Below are 24,308 nucleotides of genomic sequence, written 5' to 3'. Positions count from 1 at the left end.
CCAACCAAGAAGATGCGCGTTTAGTTAGGAGACGGGACAATGGGTGAACAAGAAAACGTTTATTTACTGCAAAGACAAATCACAAATTTTTAAGGAAACCAACACTAAGAAGCTAGCCTGAGCTGAGATCTGAAATATTCAGAAAACAAAACTACGTGTCTTAATAGTTTCTATCATTAATACGACACACTAAATGATAACGTCCTTGTAAATATAAAAGTCCCCCAATCGTCCTCGTTTTTTTTCTGTAAAATACACAACACGCGTCGGTTCGCTTGCCAATTTGAGAATATACATGTATGGAGCAAACTCAACACAGAAAAAGAAAGTCACGTGAAGTTTGTATATATTATATCAGGTACTGTTACATTATCCAAAAAAGGTGAGAAAGTAATCACAAAAAGCACTAAAGTCAACATATCCGATAAAATATTCACTAAATAAACAAATAATTAGGAAACAAATAAATAGAACTTCTCTTTTTAGTTTGATATACACATTTTGGTGAATTAAAAGGCTTCTCCAAATGCCGCCACTTGATGCTTGTCCCAGCATCGAGCAGCGTGCTACAGATGGCCACGACTCACCAGACTGTCAAATGGCACCTAACGAATCTCAAAAACAGGTCACAGCATTCAGAAAATATCATTGGACAAAGAAGAAATCACAATCAGAAGAAAACATATCTCAGAGGAGTGTTCCCCCCACCCCCTTGTTTTGTACTAAACGGGAACTCCTGGTGCTTTTAACACTTCTATACATCAACATAGTTTGTACGTTCAGAATGTTTCTGCAGTCTTTTTTTTAATTGGCAGCCCCTGTCCAGTGTGACGACTGCTGTTTAGACCAAGTCTGGCCAACGAGGCCATCTGCTGCAGCTGGGGCGAAATGAAAGGCACCGGAGTTTTCTGTGGTTCAGTGAAGCTGTTATTTCGTTCATGTGGAGGAGATTGTACCGGATTTCTTTTCAAACGTAAGGATTTGGAACCGGATTGTTTTTCCCAACGACAAATCAAACACTAAACCACTGGCAGCAATAACATCAGGCAGGTTTCAGTTCAAGAACTATACAGGTGCAATTTTAACAAATGAAAAATTGAAAAAAAAACTAGTTTATTTAAGCATGGACAACACATAATGATGCACTGTATTTCCATCAACTTCGGTGATATCTTATAGCTAAAGAAAACACAAAATTCAGTTTCTCTGAAATTTGAAATGGTACGTAAGATCAATTGTTTTAAGAAAGAATTTTAAATACAGAAACATCAAACTATGGCTTCCAAAATCATGGTGAAGACCACATGAAGACTGGCTTTTTCTGAGAGGAGTAACTAAGTTAAGTGGAAGAAAAAAGTGTAATACAAGGTACACGACAGGCTACAACTCTCACATTCCTAATAAATCGGTGGTTAAAAGCCCTCTTTTATCAAAGGAAATAAGTAAACTTTATATGTCACCTTGAAATTGAAGATCAGTTTCCAGTGATTATTTGAGGAGCCATATCCTCTGCTAATGCGTTCTTTTATTTAGTCCAGGAGATTTTTGCTTCTGCCCCCACCGCCAAACATTTTAACACCTGCTTTAATGGGCATGGTATCACAGCCCTCAATTGGTCAGCAAACGGACCTGGCCAGGACACTACAGAGAATCTAGGGAGGACTTCTGAGAAATTAGCATTTTTCTGTTTTTAGCCGTAAGATAAAACATGAAAATTAACAGAAATAAATGCTTGGAATATCTTTGTGTTTTATGAATCTATGAGTTTCATTTTTTGCATTTAGTGAATAAAAAAACAATTTTTTTCAATAATTTTCAGTTTTTTTTTCGATGCACCTGGATTTTGATTGAAAATGAAATCGGGGTAGAGACGGTTAGATTGGTGGGAACAGCATATCCAGCAGCTGAGCTCCACCAGAAAGCACTTCAAATTTAAAGAGCACACAACTGAGATTGAAACAAAAACAAACACCGTTCAGGCACTAAATATAAAAATCACGATCCACAATGTTTGGTAAAAATATATGACAAGGAAGCTGAGATTAATTCAAGAACAGTAAAAGAAGAACTGTAACCATGTTGGAGACAAAAGGAGGTTTTTATAACTTAAGACAAGATTGAGGGCCTTTTTAAAAGTTTTAAATAGACTTAATTCAGTAAGTTGAGAAAATGTGGAGATTAAATATTTGTTTTTAATTTTCTCATGTTTTAAGCCACAGTCTCCACTTATTGCCTGAACTTGAACTGTTTTTAAAGAGTAAAGTGGGTACAAAAAGGTTAGAAAGAAAGGGAAAATAAAGGCCTTCAAAGGATAGTTCATTTGTCTTTTTCCCAACAAATAAAACTAGAAAGCCAGATCCAAGTGTGGACAGTTTCTAGATCTGGTCAAATATTTCAAGACAGCACGATCAGAGTGAGAACCTGGCTTCCTTTTCAAAACTCCCCCAACAAACAAAAACACTGCCGAGTCCGTTGACTCGCTAACGTAAATCACACAATGTATTTGCACTTTCCCACCCTATTCAATGTTGAGGCCCATCTAAGATGCACAAGAACGAAAACAAAAGGTCAAGCCACCTGTGTGTGCACTGTTAGCAAGACAAAGGTTTGTAATTACAGCAAATACAGTGCTAGACCCCCTTTTCTTTAACACAAATATTCATCCTACAGAGAATGCAAAGAATAAAACAAAACAACCAACTTTCTGCTCTTTCTGTACAGTAAGTTTGCACTTTGCAGTGGGATAATTTCTGATTTATCGTCAGATGCCATAACATCGTACTCATAAGCACTTTAAACAGAAATGCAATAAATATCAATAAATAAAGATCTTGTGGAGAAATGTTACAGACAAGCATTTAGAAAATGGCAAATATGTGTTTAGCAACAAAACAAAAACAAAACAAAAATCCCACATAGAGGTTAATCTCAATATTCCCCACAATGTAGAAGGCTGAAACAGTTCAAGTATAGTTGTAATCTAAAGATTCAAAGGTTACAATACAATGCCTGGCAAAAGTATTTATGCCTCTTACACCAATTCCACATTTCGTCCCATTCCAAAAACAAAACGTCTTTATATGTATTTGTGATTTTTTGTAATCCATTAAAACAAAGTGTTGCATACCTGAAGTTAGAAGAAAATGACAAAACGACCCACAAGAATCTGGAATGTTTGTGTTCACCCTGATACCCCTCAATGATATCCTGCAACTGATACGTGAGCGGGATTAAAGACGAACTCTGGTCCAGCTGTGTAGATGTGGTGGTTTGTTTATGGTGTGAATGGGATTTGACACAGTCACCATCTGTGGACTGCAACATTGAGCCAAACGCATTCTCATAGTCAGGTTTACATTATGGGACGCTGCAGAGCAAACAAACTAAAACAAAACCTGTGAGTCTTTTTTTGTAAGGCATAAAGCCACCGTGCAACATTCAAACTCATTCTGCATACTGCTTAGATAATTCTTGCATGAAATAGTAGCCAGTAAACACACTAAAGCTCAGAACACAGTGACTGCTTCCTGTATTTGCATTTGGGTTAAACAGATACGACCAAAAATGTAGGTATAGTGTTCTTTTTTCTTCTAAAAGTTAAACTCATCAAGTGATTTGGACTAAAGTAAACGAGCTACAGGTGTGAAAACACCTGCAAAGAAGAATGGGCTGAAAATCCAGGCTTAAGATTGCCAGAGCTGGTAGAAAAAAACCCCCAACAGATGTGCATCTCTAAATGCAGCAAAAAATATCAGCTGGATAACTATGCAGGCCACACTTATCAGACCTGTAAAATCCACCCCATCTACTATTATGCACAGAAAATAAAGTGAAGTTTGTTGTAAGGTTTCAAAATCTGAAAAGAGGCGAGAATACTTTTGCAAGGCACTGTAGTTCCCAAGCTGTTCATATTTCACAGTCAATGAAGTAATTACAGATGAGCTACCAAAAGAAACATTCACGTCTTAACAATCGGATCAAACACGTAAAAAGCAACAAATATATGTAGTGTATCATCATTTTATATACTATACATATATATCTATATATATATTTATATCTCTGAATATTAGAAAATATCTACTTTTGGTCCACTGTACAAAGATGGTCTCTAAACAGGGAACAAAGGGTTAAGCATTTTATGGGCTAAAAACTGAAATCAAAGTACATCAGAGGTGAGAGAAAAGCAATGCAGGTTTTCTCTTCGTGTTGAGATTTGTGCAGTACAGTGGTGTGTGTGCATTAAGGTTTGGTGACTGTGCTGCACGCATCAAAGGGTTGGCACCACCGGTTTGAGGTAGGGTGACTGATGGATATGTTCCCAACACATACACACACGCAACACACACACGCACACAAGCACACAAGATGAAGGGCGTATGAGCACAAAAAAAGCACAGCGCAGACCCAGGAAAAAGTCAAAGACACACACCCACGCAGAGACACGCTCACTCCATCCGATGACAAAGGCTAAATGCAAGAGTAGGCCTCGAGAAGGCAGAGCGAGGGCAGGACAAGGCTAAAACTGTGACTGTGACTCAGATAGGTTCAGAAATAAAAAAAAAAAAAAAAAAATCAACAACAACAACAAAGAACTGATGAGCCAGCCCAAATCCAGCCACGAGTCACCAGAAACCAAATCTGCGGCTGGGCAACCTCAGTCAGCACTACGTGGACGAGCTGCATTTAAGGATAAGGCACTATGATAAAGCCGAGGTACATTAAATCCCTGACATTCTATATAGATTTTTTTTTTTTTTTTTAGTTTTAGTTTTTTATTTTACGTTGCGACATGGCACTGCGGGACGGGGAACAGCATCCGTGTGGCATCGAGAGATTCGCGCTTGGCCTCCTCTGTTGGTTGAATTTTTGGTCCACTGCAAACGTAAGGAATTTCATGAAGTGAGAAACTTGTAAAAGCAGGGGAAAATGGCTGCCAAGAGTCTTTCAAGATCATGTCACATAAACCACATAACGAAGCATCTGAAAGGCAAGCACTATGCACACTGTGCATAAAAAAACCCCCCCCCATTTCATCCCGAATCTCATTTGTATACACAAAAGCAGCAGTACAGGTTTTTTTTTTCTTCTAATATCACTAAAAGATGCAAGTGTTTTTTTTGTGCAAGTGGCTACCATATAACTGTCAAACCAAAGTTTCCCCATCATTTCTAGAATCCACAAACTGACCCTTCATTGTCTGGCTACATACAATACTCAGAAAGGTCTCACTCAGTCGGAAGTCTATCAGCATGTAGACAGAAATCAGAAAAGACAAAGAAATTCCATGAAAAACAAACCACAATGATAGCACCATGAGTTTGGAGTAGAGTCGATCGAAAAGAACAGCAAAACTATGTACAACAGGTGAAGATTTTGAGTGATTCAATGCATTTTGCTCTACTGGGACTAGTGACATGGATTTGAGCTCTGAGACATCAGCAGTTTGAAGGAATAAAACCCGTCTGTGTGGACAGACAGAAGCCTTAAGTCATGTCTGAAGAGGAAACATTTAACGGCGCACTCGAGTCCCTTTTCCTCCAGGTCCCTTCCACAGACTGAACAAGGCGACTACACATCCAGAATTCAAACAGACAAGGACAGAGCACATCCTGGCTGGAGTGTCACTCCTCCACCCACTACGCGGGGCAGAGCGCAAACAGAGACAACGCATGTAAAAAGATGCAGACATCTAGACGTAAAGGGAGAGATGTGGAAAGTGAGACGGTAAAACTAGGCAGACAAGGTGAAGCTGTGCCCTTTGACCCTCAAACAGAGGCATACGTGTTGCCTGTGGCGCTGCAGTGGCGGATGGTGGGAGTCCCAGCAGAGGGCGTTAAGATGTGTTCAGTGTGGTCCTGCAGGGGCTGCTGCAGCGAGTGGAGGACACTGTGCTGGACGACACCAACCACAGGGTGGGACCCGTCCTCCAGCGCCCCGACCTGGATCACTTGGATTACCTCGTGCTCCGGCTTCTCGCGCTTAGCGAGAGGTTCTCCGGAGTCCTCTGTGTCCTCTTCCAAGTCACTGTCCATCCCGCAAGTTTCATCTGGACAGGGCAAAATAGCACAAGAAGAACAAAAAAGTCCTTCAGCCTAATACTCAGCGTTGTGTTCTTAGATCTAATACTTCAAACAAAGTTTACAGAAAACATTAAAACCCCTGCTGCAGCTGTCTTGACATTTTAGGGAACTGTGAAGATACTGTTGCAATAATCAATGTGACTAAAGATGAACAGATGGATGAGTTTCTCAATATCTTCCTGGAAAGTTAATTCTTTCTTCAGAAAGAAATCTTCAGATGACAGAAGACTGACTTTGTAATCGGCTTTATGTGTCTTTAAATGTTCAGTGCAGAGTCCATCACTGCAACCTAATTTTCACAAGTTTTTAGCTATAAAAATTGAGGCAGAGTGCTGGAAAATGTCTGGTTTGCTAAATATGTTTGTGTAGATGAGGTTTCTGTCTGGAAAAGTCTGTCATTTTTAAATGGGAATCCAATTTCTGCACGTCTTCTACATTTTGCTTGTTTCAAAATGTAAGTCCTTGAACAATATTTATTGTCCAAGGACTTCAAAAGTAATATTATTTTGGTCTATATATCTCATTCTAATATTCACAGCTTGCCGTTTTGTTTATTATACTTGTGCATTCTCTGTATTCTTTTACTCTTAGCCTTGAATTTCTTGTTTTAACATAATTAGCTTAATTCAATCTCTCTGGTCAAGTTTTCAGACATTTTTTGGTTAACAAGCATAGTATACAATAAAGTGGAGCCTATCGTTTTGCTTTCTAGTTATTTTTGGCTTACCTTTATCAATGCTAGCAAGGGATAAGGTGTGGAGGTTGTCAAACTGAAATAAAAGAGTGATAAATAAAGCAGATATTAGTGCTTGGTAAAGATGTATCCGAAACAAATATTTAATATCAGGAATGGTAGATGAACAGACAGAATCCAAGGAGAGAGAATACAATAGAGCAGATGCTGCAGCTGTACCTCGCCCATGACTCCTATGGGCGTTTCTCCAGTAGCTTGAGCCACTCGGTGTTCCACAAGGTAGAACATGTATTCGTCATACAGGAGGCGAATCAAGTGGAAGGAACCGAAACTGGCAGCACTACGCAAGGTCAGGTCTCTGATCACCATAGAACTACACATAAAAAGAAAACACTGCTTCGTCTCAATGCTGTAAAACCTGAATGAGGCTGAATGTTTGAGGCCTTTCCAGACCTGTAGAAGGACCACTTCAGCAGGAACTGTCGAGCTGCCCTGGGGAAGCTGGGCCTGTGTTCGTAAGGCTTGAGCACCTGGGTGACCACGTTGTCCAGCCAGGCTGCCCACTGCTCCAAAGAGCTCTGCTGCTGCAGGGTGGCCTTGAAGTCCTGCTCCAAGTGCTGGACCACGCCCTCCTCGCACTGGCACACCCAGGACGCCTGCTCCTGTACAGCAGCAGGAGGAACAAACCGGGGGTTTAGAAAAGGCACGTGTGATGGAGACGAGCGCTAGGAACTGCTCAGACCTGTACGTTGGCAAAGTCAACGCGGTTGAGATCACTCAGCATCTGGTTGATTTGGGATGTGTTCTGCAACACAGCACGTGCCGCCTGAGCCAGGTGGTTCAATGATGTATATCTGCGCAACGTTTGCGCAAAGGCACTAACAGCGGCAATCTGCGACATGAATGCACACAAAAGCTCAGGTTATGGACAAGTAATAACTTCAAGTATAAATTGAACAAATTTATTATAAATATTACAGCAAAGTGCACCTTGGTCTGGATCATTCTCTGTGGAATGGCATTCATGGCATTACTAAGCCAACCTTCCAGGCTTTTGGCAAAGTTGCGAATGGCTTGAGTCAAGGCACCTGGGAGCAAGAGAACCGCAATAGTTACTACCTGACCAGCTTCATTAGGTAAATCTGAGAGGTGTCTGTGGCTCACTGGGAATGGGTCTCAGGACATCAGGAATCAGGATCTCCACGAGGGCCTGGTACATTAAATGGTCACAGGTGCTCATCCACTTAAGAACGGCCTCGTTCCTGCAAAGCGCCAAAAGCTGTGCTCGAGGGAGCCGTGCTTCAATCTCGCTTATGCTGCTGCAGACGGAGCAAACCTCAGTTACAAGTCATTCCTCTACAACAATCTGATTAACCTTGAATAAATGCAAACCTATGCAGCAAGGCACAACCAAACACCTGTTTTCTGTTATGGTGGCGCCCTCTACTGTGTCAGGAGGAGAATAACGCCAGAACGTCTGCCACAGCTTCTCAATCAGACTGAACTGGAGGTTGACAACAACATCCAAGATAGCCTGAAACACATCAATAAAAAATAAATTCGAACAGCAATTTCTTTTTATTAAAAACTTTATAGTTTATAAAAAACAAAACTTTTTTTTTTCACAACACCAAGGGAGTTCTGACACAAAACATCAAACTATACAGAAAACACTAAGCTAGAAATGTCTACAAACTAAATGTTTAATCTAATTAGTCAATTGTTTAAATATATATATAAATATATATTTTTAGTATTAACTGCTTCTTTTTTAATTAAGGTTAACCTTATGATAGAAACCAAACTCAGACCAACGACAACAGAATAAAAAAATTATCACTGAAAATAAATTAAATGGTTCTACTAAAGCAAGATTATTAAAAATAATAACCTGGGCCTGTTCATGGGTTGCTCATCTTTAATAAAGGTTTCTAGATTTGCTACCCTTTCACAGAAAACAAAGACTTTCCTTTGTCTAACCTCACAGTGCTCTCTGTAAAGGGACTGTAGAGCTTTCGCATCCTCTGAACTGATGTTCTCCATATTGCTCTGTCCCAGGTCCAGCTCTATAAAGTCAGGGAGTGCCCGCGATGCATCTGTTGGGAAAATAAAAATTATGTAAGCACTACGTGACTCAAAATGAACCACAGAGTCACAATATCTGTGAAGAAAAAGTTCACCCTTGCCGCATCTGTTAAATGTTTGGCTCTCTATGCAACTACTAAAGCTTATAAATTGTTGCCGTGGCCCAGTCAAAGCTCAGATATTTACCTGATTCAAAAGCTGTGCAAAGGTTTAATACATGGAAAACTGAGTGAACTGAAGCTAGTTGATCTTTCTGCATGGGATCTACCTAACTTTACCATTTATTTTTTCTATTTCAGGTTCAGCATTGTTTCATGGTAGAGGGGAATATATTGAAAGGTTTAATTAAGTTCTTCGAACCTGGTAAAGACCAGCCCATTCTGTTGTGTCCTCACATCAAATAGTTTTTTTTACATTACATTTTATCCTATTTGTTTCCATTTTATATATTTCAAATTCTACATAACGATGTTAGACATTGTTAATTACGTTTCGCTTTGTTCACGATGACTGATGTCGTGACAAAATAACTTCCCTCTTGGGGAAAGTAAAGTATCTAATCCAATTTAATGCAATTAAACAGATAATTTTTTGTTCCTATGACTGATGATCATAATTATCTTAAAAAAAAAAAAAAAAAAGTATCCAGCAATTTAGCTCAGTTGAAAAGCTGCTGACCTAGAAACTGCTGGTGGTGCTGGCTCTGTGCAATGACTGTCTGTTCTGCCGCTCCAGGATGGTGCTGCCCCCCACTTGTGTAATTGTCTCCGGAGCCACTGTCGAACTTCTGCACTGGCTTGAACCTGAAACCACATGGGAAACCTTATTATCTCTAACCACTATGATTTGAATCACAGCAGTTGCTGGAGGACAAATGCGTCCTACCTCTGTTTCTGCTGAACAGGTTGCTGCCTGAGCGCCATGTACTGCATGTCTTCTTGAAGTCTGTTGAGTGGTGAGTCTGGTTTCACTCGTATACCGTAGTAATGGTATTTTGAGTTCCCTCTGCAAAAACAAAAAGGAGTTGAATTTCAGCAAAGGCTTTAAAATGAGTTTGAAAAGACGCAGACTGAAATATTAAATTGAGACAAAAAGAACCAACCTTGTCCCGAGGCGCCTCGTACGGAGTCCCATGAAGATGGAGCGAATGAGTTTGCCAAAAGATGCTGCATTTACAGGGTCTAGTTTCTGCTCCTGGCAGTGCCGCAAGTAATGATTGTAGAGGGTGGACCGTGGTAGACTAACTCCCTCTGCTGTCTCGTAGTTGTCCAGCAGCCATTGGAGCTACAAGAGGGAAAGATGTACCTTTTAACTCACCTTTTTTTAAAAAAAAACTTCTGGTTTCAATCTGTAAACTTGATGCTGCTCCATGGCAGCTTTGCAAAAGCTTCTATTGCAGCCATGGATTTGAAAAGCAGCACTAATATAAACCTGTGAGCACCACAACACACGTGGATCTACAAAGATGAGAAAAGAGCAGAACAGCGAAAGACGGAGACTGGCAAAAGTTCAGGTTAGGGGAAAGCGTGCGTTTAGGAAAGCAACTTACATGGCTGTTGAGCAGCGAGCTTCTCTGACTGGATAAACCCTCAGATTTTTGGAGCGTCTCAATCGCCATTTCAATCTGATAAACCACGAAGCACAGGACAACAAAATGTAAGAGGGGGGGGGAAATCAAAACTGAAGGAAGAAAACTAAAGAGCTCATTCAAACTTTACTGGCATTACGCAAAAATAAATAAAGAAAGAAAGTCTAGTAAAGATCCCAAAGCAAGCACCACTAATCCCAAGCAGAGCAGGAATACTCGACACTTGAAGAACATTTTTTCTTCGTAACAAAATATAAACAAACCACAGCTGGAGGGTTTGTAAAAAGAAAGTACAGCGACTTTCAAATCTAGAGATTATGAATCAGGACATAAAAATGATCTATCACATTTCAAGTTAAATCTTCAGTCATTTAGATTAAAAGTCTAGATCAGTTTTATCCCGTTAAAAGACTAGATCAGTTTTATCCTGTTAAAAGTCTAGATCAGTTTTATCCTGTCCTGATGCATAAAAAAACACTTCAAAACATGTACCATCCTTTTAAAATGCTTAAACCAAAGACTCGTCAAGAACACACACACACACGCACCACAGCTAAGGTTTGACCCAAGCTATATTCAACAATTTGTATACCGATTGTAAGTAAGATTATTCATGCCTAACACTACGCAAGTGTAGTGTAAATGTGTCAAATGTGTCAAGTAAAACTTGGGAACTGATAACAGAACAACTGCAACAGCTGCCAAAAGAAAGAGCATCAACCCCGAGCCATTTCTTTTTGGTTTATTTCTTTAATAAAAGCATCAATAACTTTATTATTAATTTTTGTTGATGTTTAATATAAAGAATAACTGAATCAAATTACTATTTACAATTGCTTAATGACAAAAAAGGAAATACAAATAGTGAAATACTTGAATATTTAAGTAGAATATAATTTGTAGGGATTAATGAGGGAATTTTATGTCAAGAAAAAATATTACATTTTTAACAAATGTAAAAATGCTCTCAAATGAACCAGTAAGTATTTTACAAATGTAAAAAAGTTATTTTATGGAAGAGTGGAACAGAAATAATCTGAATTCTGAGAATGTCTTATTAGCACCTCATACTTCTATGTTTGTTTATCCCTTAATCTGTCGCAGTTAGTTTGCAAAATCCTGTAGTCTGTGATCCTTCAACCGGTGCAGTTAGAGACTGTCTCAGTTGTTAAAAAAATCTGCTGAAATCAGTCTGCTAGAGTAAACTCCAAGTCTGTTCACTCCAATCAGAACTGTGGAAATAGAGTAATGTGTCCCCAGGTTTAGATTATTATTTTTTTGTTTTGAGCAAATCAAGGTGATTCTGAACAACACTTCATAAGTGGTGCTGAAACTTCAGTCATAAGCACCGAAATTACGCTCAAATTAAAATCAGAGCGTAGCTGTTCTGTTGAGTACTCCACCGCATCTGAACAGAACATTAATTAGGAGTGTTTGCATCTGAAGACTGATTCTCTGATCATTCTGCCACTCATCTTTCATGTCACAGCACCTTATTTACTCCCTCCCCCCGCAAATTAAAAATAAACATAAAGCTTTTAGGAAAATGTTTACAGTAGTCAGTATCAGTCAGATGCAGCCTTTGTAGTTTACTGAAGACATGAGCACACAAGTTTTAATATGAAGGGCCATTTCCAAGACTGTTAAACTATTCTGGATTAGAAAACAAACACTAATGCAGAATAACGGAAACAACATTTAAACTGATGAGGGCAGAAAGATTTTATTGATTTATTTTAATTCAAGGAAGATGTGAAAGTTGCTGTAAAGACATAACTATTTAGAAGTAAAACACACATACACAACCAAGCACACAAATGTTTAAGTGAAGGCCTCGTTCCTCCAGGTGCCGTGTTACTTACAGTGGCTGGAGAGGCTCGTGCCGTCTGCGTGGCAGGATGGGGTCCAGTGTTGTCCATCAGGTAGGCCCCAGAACTGCTGCTGATTACCTGACCCCCTGCCATGCCCATGCTCATCCCTCCAGTGCTCCCCCCTCCGTTGTTGGTCATGCCATGAGATGTCACCACAGTGGACACCTGCGATGAGCTGCCCTGTGTGTCAAAGTAGCTCCCTCCACTGTTCTGGCTGTAGAGCTGCGGCTCCGAATACGTGTAGGTTCTTCTGTTCAGAACAGAGGTCGGTAGTCAGACAGATGCATCTTTATGACGACTATTCAAAGAGCATCAATGCTGTTAGGAAATGATGGGCTTTTCAGAAATGATAAACACAACTTCAGTGGGTTCATATCCTGGTCATTAAACATTTATCTGCTAATGCCTCTCTTTCTTTGCATAGAGGTACTGACTGAGTCACATAATAGGTCAGCATGTATAATATGCATTCATGCACATTTGGGAATTGGCTAAAATTGGCTAAATCTCCCTTATTGTATATGGATTATGCTGTGATTGCAGAAAACAAAGCACTGGCAAGGGAAGCAGAATAAAAAGGTAATTTATTTTTCAAAATTAAACTTAACATTACTGTCTCGTAAGTACTTGTACCTTTTGAACCTTAGCTCAGTTTATTAAATGTCAGCCACCACAAACCTTAATATAATTTGGTTTGACTTTATGCAACAAACCAACATCAAGTAATCATCAAGTGGCTCTTAAGCAGGGTTTTTAAAAAAAATTATAATTAATTATATTTATATTCAGAATATAAATATAATATATTTATATTCAGATGGACCTCTGAATATAAAGGTCCACCTCTGGCTGTTGATGTCTAAACAAACATCTCAAGCTCAGTCTAACTGAATGGAGATCATCAGTGAACAGAAAAAAACAGAAGCATCCCTTAGACATGGTTTCCATGTAAATGAGGGGGAAAAAACAGTTAATGTTTTACAAAAAGCATCACTTTTCAATGTGGACAAGACAAAAGCTGTCCAGAGCACAGCCAGCTGCATGTTTGCTATTTCACCATGATTTGTTTTACAGTCCCTTTCCTAAGGTATTCCTAAAACATTTCAGCTAAAACCCTTTTTCACAAGGGTTTCAGCATAAAAGGGGCAGAAAATAAATGCATGCACACTTCTGGGATTTTTATTTGATTAAAACATTTTTTTTCCAACTTTTGCAAGACAGTAATGTTGTTTTCAACAACTAACTATTGAAAAAAATGTGTTCAGATGTTCTGTTTCACATAATTTCTCCATGAATGCAGAGCTCTAAAAACCTACAGCACACAGAATCTCTCAAATGAGATGCAATATAAGGACTGCATGCTTAAAGAACTTGTATTATGCTCACATTAGTTTGCTGCTCGCACATCACCCACCAGCTCCCAGTACATAAATGTTTTAATCGGTAGCAGAAGTCTGTCTGCCCGTTTTTGTGCAAACACTGATGTGTGAGTGTTTATCACAGTAGGAAAAACACAGATTGGGCTTGTTTGTCAATTATGTGTGTAACCTTGTTTTTCAGACCCAGGGGAGCCTTTTATAGAATCGCCACTTCAAAAAAAGTGGCCTACTTGTGGTCATGTTCAAGGAACTGAATGCAAAAAGACGACTGTAAACCTCAAGAAAGAAAAACCAAAAAGATGAGATAAAAAGGACACTGTGCTTGTCTGCAACATCATGTGCTTGTGACATGAATGATCACTTGAAGAAATGTGAAAGATGAAAAAAAGAGGGATTCAGGGCTGAATTTTGAAGATGTACAAGAGCAGAGCTGGGAAACACCTCAACTCACATGTTGCCGTTGGTGTAGACGCCACTATTTTCCTCCACATACTGCACCTGTGTTGGGTAAACATGCTGAACCTGTTGAACAGTCTGCGCCTGGCAAAATAAGTTGCAAAAGCTTGAAATTACTCAGCAAAATTTTGCTAAGAGGCTGCAAACGTGCAGGTGGAAATCGAGCCAGGACATACCTGCTGCTGCTGAACAGGCACCTGCTGGGTGGAGCCAGTAGGCTGGACAGGCACGGTGGTCTGGAGCGGGACAGTGGAAGTGGAGTCAGCGCCTGCTTCAGGGGTCTGCATGGCGCCTGAATGAAAAGGAAAACAGACTTTCTGTAGGGCTGATAATAACTCACACAACTGTTAACCTGCAAGCTTCACAGGTGAATCAACTTTACAGCGTAATAAAGACCGTATCATGACCTTAGTGCAGTAAAAAACTAATCCCTGATAACCAATAAGAACTGTTCTTTTTAATTCACAAATACTTCTGCTGGGCTGCGCAGTGGCACAGTTGGTAGCACTGTTGCCTTGCAGCAAGAAGGTCCTGGGTTTGATTCCCGGCCCGGGGTCTTTCTGCACGGTGTTTGCATGTTCTCCCTGTCCATGCGTGAGTTCTCTCTGGGTACTCTGGCTTCTTCCCACAGTCCAAAAACATGATTTAGAGTCATGTCTCTCTAAATTATCCATAGGTGTGGTTGTTTGTCCTGTCTGTCTCCGTGTTGCCCTGCGACAGACTGGCGACCTGTCCAGGGTGTACCCCGCCTCTCGCCCAGGACGTTAGCTGGAGATAGGCACCAGCATCTCTCCTGACCCCACTAGGAACAAGGGTGTTAGAAAATGGATGGATGAAATACTTCTGCTTCTGACTGCTTTTCAAATACTTCAATTTAAATGAAGCAGCTGGAAAGCAAGTCATAAAATCTGTGACAGCAATACAAACTCAACGCCTCATCGACTTCCGTGTGGCAAAAGTCAGACCTGTCAGGTGTTGCATAAGAAAATATTTGTCCGTAAACGTAAGCAGTTTTAGTTTGCTCAGGACGGCCAAATGAGAATCTAATCTTGGGAGAACAGGAAACATGGAGTGTCACCATAAACCTCATCTGTTTTGTCCAAATCAATGCCAGTAAAAAAGCGGCTCGGGCCAACTGCACCTAAACACCTGTCTTTGCCCCGCGGTACTCAATGTTCTCAGGGACTCATGCATCACCGACACATGGTCTTGTCTCCACATTTGCAGCCATAAAACAAGTTAATATTTAACTAACTCTAAATAGATGCTGCTTCGCTTTCCTCTGCCGCGCCGCACTTTTACAGGCTCAACATCACTTCTGACTAAACACCGTGAACAAAAACTCTGAGATGTTTGTGTGTTCCAAATAAAAAACAAAACAAACAAACAAAAAAAACCCCAGCATGTCTGTGATATAATTACTTATTCTTGTTCAAGCGAACACATCTGCAGGGAAGGACAAGAGAACACCACTTAAGGTTAACCCATGTCTGTGAGTTAATAATAGTGTGGCTACCATCACCCATTCCTTCCAGGGAAAGGCCATCTCCTCCCCATCGCAGTTTCCATGAACAAGCCTCTCTTGGTTAATTAAGCTGGATCTCCTTAGAGCTCTAAATCACTCCTGGGACAGCTCGGCCCTTTCCATTACCTTCACTACTGCACCCATTTTTGTAGACTTTTACTTTGTTCATGTTGGGGCAGCAAAATCAAAACTAGTTGTGACCTGACAGTCATCAAGACCACAGTTCAAACACTTTTGCGAAGTTGTCTAGTGGGCAAAATCTACCTTCCTGTATCAGGGTATATGTAGATTTTACACAGCAACAGATTCAAAGCTGCTAATGTCTTTCTGACCGTTTCAACAGTTTAAAGTCCTTTTAACAGAATGTTAGTGTAAATAACAGAGTGATTGCAGTTTTCATGTTTGCCTGAAATGGCCCCACCCCCACCAGTTGCTAGCTGGTCAGCTAGCTGAAAGAGGACTTTTCACAATATTAGAAAAGAACATGAAATTACTATATTATTGTTGAACACTATGATGACTAATAACATTGTACTCACTTTTCCATCATAACATCTATACCTCTCTTCTTGAGCTACAGTATTTTGGCCGCTAAGACATTTGTAAGGTGTGGGAACAAAAGGTGGTGAAAGCCCTTTCAACTGGCTAAATATTGGCAGAGTTTTAATGGTTAGTTAAATATTGCAGCCAACCAAGTATTCCTTTGCAATATTAATACTAGACAGTAGAGCTCCACGACTTTGAATTGCAACAATGTGTGCAAAAATGCATTTATACAAAGAATAATCCAGTATTGTACATTTTTTTAAATGTACAATTTAATTACCAGAAACTATCTATGTCTACAAAGTTAAGTCAGGTAAACTTGGGTTAGTTAATCCTAATCTATATCGTCAGAAAAATATTCAGCAAAAGTATTGCAGCTACATGTTTTCCTAATACGGTTAATAGGTCAGTAGGCAAAGCACAGCAGCATGTTCAATTTATAAACCCATCTGTTGACAGCATACACCTCCCAGCACGAACAAAACAAAATCTGATGAAGGTCAGGGAGATATGCTTTGATGCAGACATAAGAGTAATCTTGCTCTTCCTGGATTCACTATGTCTATCAAAGAACTTGCAGGACCTTTTTTCCTCTCTCTTTTAGAGTCATAGTCATTGGGGATAAGACACAAAAGGCATAAAAATGCAATTTGCAGTTCAGGCCTCAAAGAAAGCAAGAAATTGTTATTGGCTAAAAAAACCAATTGAAATGTGCATCTTTAATTTATTATCTAAAGTTATCAGAGCTTGACAATTTCATTACCTGACCATCCTTTCTGTTGCAGGACAATAGGTATCAGACTGTTTTCCGCAGGGTGGAAGTTCATAAATAACTTGACAATTCTCAAGTTTTGAGAAGACCCTCCTAGATCAATTTGATATCTCTAAGAGACAACGATATATTAAAAAAAAAACTTTGTGTCACCTTTCAAACCTGAAACACATAACCTCCAACATCTTAATACAAAAAAAAAAAGAATCAAAGGGAGCAGAAAATTGGAAATATATTCCAGAGTGTAGTTTGAAATCTAAAGCACATGGCCCCAGCCGAGTCCATCTAATTGAGAAAAGGAGCCCCTACATCACAGCCCCTACATCCTTGTTGCCTCACCTCAACCCCCTTCACAAAGACATGCGCACACACACACACACACACACACACACACACACACACACACACACACTACACACACACACACACACACACACACACACACACACACACACACACACACACACACACACACACACACACACACACACCTCCTGCCACACCATTCAGGCACTCCCTTGTGGCCCACTTAAATGCCGTGCTCTACTGAGCAAGTGCAAGCCCTACAAAGACTCAGAGGAACAAAAGCCACCAAGGAGTGCAGCATTTTGCCCTGAGTTTCCTCCCTTCAATTTCTCCTGCTTACATCCCAGCCCAAAAAAAAAAAAGAGAATCGTGAAGCACAAAAGGTTCACAGTCGCAGCTACCAGAAAATACAAAGGACTACAATTTGCCTAAGTAATGATCATGCATGACAAAGTTGGAGTGTAATGAGTAGTGCCAAAGACGGGCAAGTACGTGAACAAGACGAGGTGCACCAGAGATAAATTTTTTCTCCCCTCCCGCCCCCCTCCAACTCACAGTGACTTGATCAGGTGTTTGTATAGCAGCAAAGCAGGTGGAGGAAAATGTAATTTGGAGCTGAAGAGGTGGAGGGTATGCAAAGAGTGTTTGTTTTGATGGGGGTTTAAAAAAATGACAAAGAAACCTGTAAGTGAGTTACAACGCAAGGCGCTCTAATGCTGATTTAATGCAGGGAACTTTGCATTGGTATACGTCACAACACAAGACAAATCTTACAGATTTAAATTAGACTTTGTGTGTGGAATAAAATGCAAAAAAGAATTTGTTATTACAAGTGATAAGAAAGAAAAGACCTTTATATAGATGCATGCTCATCACTGCAAGTTCTACAGATGGTTTATATAGATATTTTTCCCCCTCAAATGAACAATTTACATATCCATAAGGAAGGTTGTGGAAAACTACAAAGCAAACATGCAGCAAGGCCATGAAACTGGCTGGTGGAATAATTGAATTAATCAGGCCCTCTTTAAGTGATTGGAAATGCAACAGGATCCAGGCAGCAGGTGGCATGGTACTATTTCTGCCCTCCTGGACTACAGGTAAGTGGTAACATGATCTGATAACTGGCAGTTCCTAACATCCTGTTTTGTTTGTGTATGTGGTCAAGAGGGGCGGAGGGGTGACCCAATTTAGCTTTGATAGGCGTCAACAAATGAACATAATTTCCTTGGACATTTTGATTCAGTTATAAATGGCTCCTGTGCCATTAGGTCCAACTAAACAGGTGTTTCTCCAACAATGAGCAGCAACATGACTCACACCTCAGATCATAACTACTTGCTCTTTGTTTACTGTTAAATAGCTCTTCTGTTCTGTTGAGGACAGATTAAGATAAATTGGGACGGTCTGGAGTCCCACACCAGTGGAGGTGCACCTGCTCTCTCTTTCCTTCCCCTCATCTTGCAGCACAAACACACACTTGCATGTACGCGCACGCTCACATACACACACCTGTTTTTCTTCCTAATGGGAATCAGAGGGTTGAACAGGTGAACAATAGACCCAGTGGACCCAGGCAAGAGTAAATGTGATGCAACACCGAGAAACCTGCTCTAAAATAAGTCAATCAATCAATAAAGTATTACTATTAAAATAATGCAATAAGAAAGAAAGAGAAACTGGCTCAGAATTTAACCCTGAAAGTTAGGGAAACTTAAATAAAATGTCTTATTCTGTTTTGAGAATAACAGACACTTTGCTCAAAAGGTGTTGAATTTTGATATTTGTCATTCTAGGTCTACATATGTTCAGAGTTCTTAAACTAGGTCATAAATCACATTTACTTCTTGAATTTAAAGATTGTATATGTATATATAAATATGTTTTTTTTCCAACATAATGCAGTTTCTGTGGAACTGGGTTCCTCTATGTTTAGGGGAAAACAGCCCTTGGATTTTGGGTCACTAGAAAGAGAAAATTTGTTTATTTAACAAAGTTTAGTTTGAGAAGAGTAATTCTAGCTGCTGACTTAAACCAGTTGTATGCAACACATACGCTTAAACGCTTAAAGATTCAAAACATATTTGAATCTTTATATCAAACAAAAGGGAAAAAACACATTTGTGTGTATAAAGTGGAGATGAACTGATCAACCATTCCTGTGGTATACCTCTTTCCTTTTTTTTCCTGTTCTGATCCACCGATTCAGATTTTTATCAGTTTTGATTTTTTTAAAGGGCAATAGTACATAAAGGAACAAACAAAAACAAAAGTGCTACAGATATTTTAATAGCAGTGGTAGTTTGAAATTCATTGCAAAAATATGCTAATTATGAGATCCTTCCCTTTTCAAAAACATTTTCCATAACCTTTGTTTGTGTTTTATCAAACACAAAAAATGGCACTGTGTATATCTTGTAGACTGATGTGTAATGAATGTGTAAAAGAATAAAAAAAATTGAATAAATACTATAAAAAACAAATCGATCTGACTTTTTCTTCCTGATCACCAGTAAGAACTTGTGAAGGGAAAATTGGCAAATTCCAATGGGCTGATTGGTGCGTCTTTATTGTCAAATGAACTAAACAGTTATTTATGCCATTTTTATTCATCTTTTATATACATTTTGACAGGCTTAAATGTCACCTTAATAAAACCTGGGATTTGTGTCAATTCAGATTAATCTGTGATAAACTGTGATAAGATGCACCCCTCTCTTTTCAAAAGTGGAGGCTAATTTCCAAAATTTTAAATAAGTATGTATTTATAAGAAAATCCGCATTAATTCAAGTCATATTTTATGATAAACCACAAGGCAATAATCACGTTAAACAGGCCATTTGTAATTTATGCAACTCGGGATAGATAAATTATTCACTGAACGATAAATATGGACAAATGTGAATTAATTAAGGCTTATGCTCCATTGCACAACTTAGCCCTGTGTTATCACAAAGCTTATCACAGCCATCTGATTCCACAAAGAGGGCAGATGGAGAGCTAGCGAAGCTATCTTGGTGCCTAAGACAAAAGGGAAAGTAATGGCTTAGCTATTGTCAACCAGTAAGTCAGAGCAGGGTTAGCTCACAGCACTTTCCCTTCGCTAATCGCCGTGGTGATTTCGCCCGGCTAACAAAACACAAACCAGTCGAAACTCCAACTTGCAATCTCACCGCCACATTAGCCCCCAAAATGGAATACCCAACAAGCATTGTGAGGAAGGCATCGCTGGCGTTAGCAGCCTAGCAACAACAGACACCTGCTCCTGCTCCAGCTGACCAGTTAGCATCATTCACTAGCCCGAGAAAGCTGCTACCACTCAGCATGGCAACTTCAAACGGGAATATACGCCTACAAAATACTCCTCTCTCTAACTAAATGCTATATTAAAGCTCTCAAACGTAGTTTCTGCTCTCCTACCACAGAAAGTATCTGCAGGGAATCTTAGCAAGCAGGCTAACACGTTACAAAGAAACACCCTCGGCTAGCAAACTACCCCAGCTATTATCCAGCAGCAGCAGACAAAACACAAACCAGAGGCGCTTCTAAATCCCCCTTCAAAAAGCAGCGACGGGACAAACCAGTTGCGTTCTGGCCAACAGACATACAAACAAACAAACAAAAAAAATTAGTTTGAAGCAAACCTGAGCTGCGGACTGGTTGATGAAGATGAGGATGGTGGAGGAGGTGGTAATGATGGAGCGAGAGGTTGTTGTTGGTGGGTTACAGTCGCCAGGACTACGGGGACTATGGCGTTGCCTCACTGGGCAACAGTTGCTATAAAACTCATCGGCTGCGCGCAACCTTAGCAGGCAGGTGGGAGGGGATTTAGGCGCACACATAGGCTAAATATATCTATATATTCCTTTTAAAGAAATGTATTCTCTCAAAAATACAGATGTTTTCCTCTTCTGTACGAGTATGGCTCAGTGATTGAGAGGGTTTGGCCATTGAAACACGTTCAATATATTTTAAAACATGAATACAAACAAAATCTGAAATATGTGCACACGAAATTTTTGGGTGGCATAAGATTTTTCCTGTTGTTTTTTTCCTACTCTGCTATGACTATGATGTGGCTTTTTTTTTTGGTAAGGATTCATTATTACTTTTGCTTTGGGCTCCAGCTATATATGCTTATTATAATCAGAGATGGGTTGTATCTAGGTACATTCACTCAATTACATTTACTTGAGTAAATTATTTACTCATATTTATGGGGGGAAATCACTTTTAAGAGAAGTTTTACTTTATTTTTACTTTTACTTGAGGAATATTACTTAGAATCTGAGTACAATTTTTGGATATTGTAACAAGTACATAACTGTAACTTCAACAAACAAAGATGTTATAATCAAAACTACATCAGATACAGACATACATCTAGATTTAAAGTGTTTGTTCTGTTTGAATTAATTATAATTTTTTAATTTATGTTGTTTGTTTATACATTTTTTTTCTTTAAAGAACCAGAATTTTCACATATCTGTATATATTGATGACATCATTTCAAAATATTAAATCAGACATTTTGATCATTTACTCAGTACTCAAGTAGTCTTTTTTATAGAAGACTATTTTTACTCCTTTATGAGTTATTTCCTGGATGACTACTTTTAACTTTTAGTTGATTCAGAATATGTTGAAGTAGTGTCGCTATTTCTTAAGTTCACCTCTGATTATATGATACAATACGACTACATAATGCCAAATGTTTCCAGAGTTCGACACAACATTCAAACATTTTTAAGAGCTCATGTGTCATTTTTATACACAGATGATGACTCATCTCTAAGTGTGGAGTTTATTGTTTCGAAATGTGAAGCTGTATGGTGCTTTTGTGCTGTCGCCAAGCCGGTGTTTAGGATTCGTAAATATTAGTTTTTTTTTTTGTATTTCTTTTGAATGAATAGTTCTTCACGAGACATAAATGAAATAAAAAAATCTTATTTAATAACAACAAATTAGGACATGGTAAACCCATTCATTCTTTTTCCTTTGAAGTTCAATGTTTACCCTCTTCCTTTTGTAATGATTGTTTTGTTACACTGTCTTTCCTTTTAATAATGAAAGGCAGTATTGTGATTGGTAATGTTAAACAGAGAAGATACTATCTACTATGTTATAGTGTTTTAATTACTATACCTAAAATGTCCTTTTTTATAATATATTTTCCTACTCCCTCTTTTATTTGTTTTCAGTATTAATTAAAGAATTGAGTTGTGATTAAATCTGTACTATAGAAATAATAAATAGATTTTTAGAAAGCTATTACTTTTACCAGTTTTGTAATTTTATTCAGTCTCACGAGTTAAAGATTATTTCCTGATTGATAGCGTTGTGGATCCAGATTTTCACTTTGTCTGATTTTACTTTGCTCCAAAACTTTCATATTCTGTCCTTGAAAGAAAATATTCGCCTCTATGATTTATTTGCCAATATATTCAGATGCTCTCAAAATATCTATATGCACATGTGGATGCAAAAAGTAAAACAATCTGGGCAGTTTGCACAATTGGGGCTAAATATTCATGAAAAAGTTTTAAGCTCACAATGGCAACCAAACAAAGAAACATTGTTTAGCAGCTTTATACTGACTACAAAGCCCTACCAACCACCTGTGTCCACAGCATAAGACTTTTTCATTTGATTAGCAGTTTCTAAACAGATGCTTTTTGGAAAAGCTGTCGTTGTTGTTGCTAAGCAACTAGTGAAATCTATCTGAGGAATAACACTCTTGGTAAAAGATTTGAGTAAAACTGTTTGTTCTTTTAGTTTTAACTAAGTGGATGCGAATACAGAATCCAACTGAACCCATGCAGGTGGATTTTCACGCAAGAAAAGTAGAGATGGTGGCAAAATATTTCAGATTTCTTAAGTGGTATCGTATTTTTGAGCCATGAAAACCTCGACACAATGAAACCAATGAACACAAATAAAACATTTTCAGCCTTTTTTTTTGTTTTAAATCAGATAAATAATTCTGAAACACACATTTATAAAATGAAGCAAGCCTTTTGAGTTATAACTGCTGAACCATGTTTGTTTCATACAGTGATGTCCAAAGTGTCAAGATGGATTAATGGATTGTAAAAATAATTTAAAGACACACTCAAATTACAAATATAACTTAAATTTTGTCTGCCCATGACTAAACTAAATATTCAATATTTTAATGCAAGTAACAAAGTAGTGTGAAAATAACTGTAGGTGCAAAACATGAAGAGGATTTCATAAGTTTGCCTTTTTGAAAGGAGTACAGTTTACAGATTTTTTGTATCTATTGGTTTCTATTTTAGTCCAGAATTGTTTTTTCTTTGCTGAGCAACAAGAGGAGGACATGGATCAACCTTTCTTCAAAGATATTTGCTATATTTAGGCAGGTTTGATGAAAAGACATGCTAGAATCTGCTTTTAAGAAGTCCCTGGATGTTTCTGGATCTATTTTCTATAAAATTTAAATGAATGCAAGTAACCTGGCTTATGAAATATATGCACTTTGCATTTAACCTAACATTTAAAAAAAATTTAATCCATCTGCAAAAATCTTTCCATATAAAATAAAAATAATAATACCCATCATCTTGCACATGCAAGCCAAATTCGTACTGTTCTTGAATTGCAGTCTGGGGACACACATAATCAATTAAAGATGTTCAGATTGGTCCTGAGTTGTATCGTGAACATCCTTTGTTTCGGGTAAAAAACAACCAGAACCTGAGGCACAATGGCATACCATAGCAGCCGTACTAAAGTAGATTGTGGGTGTTGATTATGAAGTGAGTTTTTAAAAGCAAATACCATTTTGTGAAAAAACTTACTACAGACTTACAGAATGAGAGTCGTGACAGACTATGTCTTGAGAGCAAAGTTTTTTGACAGCTGCTTTAAGGCATTGCAGCTAAACACTAATTCATACAACAACAACAAAGATGTGACCTATGACCTTCATATAAAGAATAGAAACCCCTATTTGGAGAAGTGGGAGTATGCAGCAGAGTA

The 24,308-nt window shown here is 38.7% G+C and overlaps 1 protein-coding gene across 2 annotated transcripts; it reads right to left on the bottom strand.

Annotated features, from left to right (window-relative positions):
• Positions 1-44: 44 nt before the first annotated feature.
• rfx3 (regulatory factor X, 3 (influences HLA class II expression)) lies at positions 45-21,063 on the bottom strand. 2 transcript variants are annotated; one of them, XM_055040131.1, is made up of 17 exons: positions 20,951-21,063; positions 14,333-14,448; positions 14,152-14,240; positions 12,313-12,571; positions 10,412-10,486; positions 9,965-10,146; positions 9,748-9,867; positions 9,541-9,665; positions 8,758-8,873; positions 8,196-8,311; positions 7,942-8,096; positions 7,768-7,865; positions 7,520-7,669; positions 7,231-7,439; positions 6,997-7,150; positions 6,811-6,853; positions 45-6,049 (listed from the first exon to the last, which is right to left on the bottom strand). In XM_055040131.1, exons 2-17 carry the CDS (start codon positions 14,441-14,443, stop codon positions 5,769-5,771), a joined length of 2,283 nt encoding a protein of 760 aa, XP_054896106.1. In that variant the 5' UTR covers positions 14,444-14,448; positions 20,951-21,063; the 3' UTR covers positions 45-5,768. The 2 variants fall into 2 exon arrangements, with proteins under 2 accessions (XP_054896106.1, XP_054896107.1); XM_055040132.1 differs by having other exon boundaries at positions 12,313-12,568.
• Positions 21,064-24,308: the final 3,245 nt, after the last annotated feature.

Source organism: Poeciliopsis prolifica, unplaced genomic scaffold, assembly GCF_027474105.1.
Source record: "Poeciliopsis prolifica strain line A6 unplaced genomic scaffold, Auburn_PproV2 SCAFFOLD015, whole genome shotgun sequence".
Lineage (NCBI taxonomy): Eukaryota > Metazoa > Chordata > Actinopteri > Cyprinodontiformes > Poeciliidae > Poeciliopsis > Poeciliopsis prolifica.
This window is presented reverse-complemented; position numbering and strand designations above follow the sequence as displayed.

Coding starts and splice junctions, on each gene's coding strand:
- rfx3 (XM_055040131.1), bottom strand. CDS start 14,443: ATGCAGACCCCTGAAGCAGGCGCTGACTCCACTTCCACTGTCCCGCTC. Junction 9,666..9,747: donor CCTGTTCAGCAGAAACAGAG/GTAGGACGCATT, acceptor ATGTGGTTTCAG/GTTCAAGCCAGTGCAGAAGT. Junction 8,312..8,757: donor TTTACAGAGAGCACTGTGAG/GTTAGACAAAGG, acceptor GATGTGTTTCAG/GCTATCTTGGATGTTGTTGT.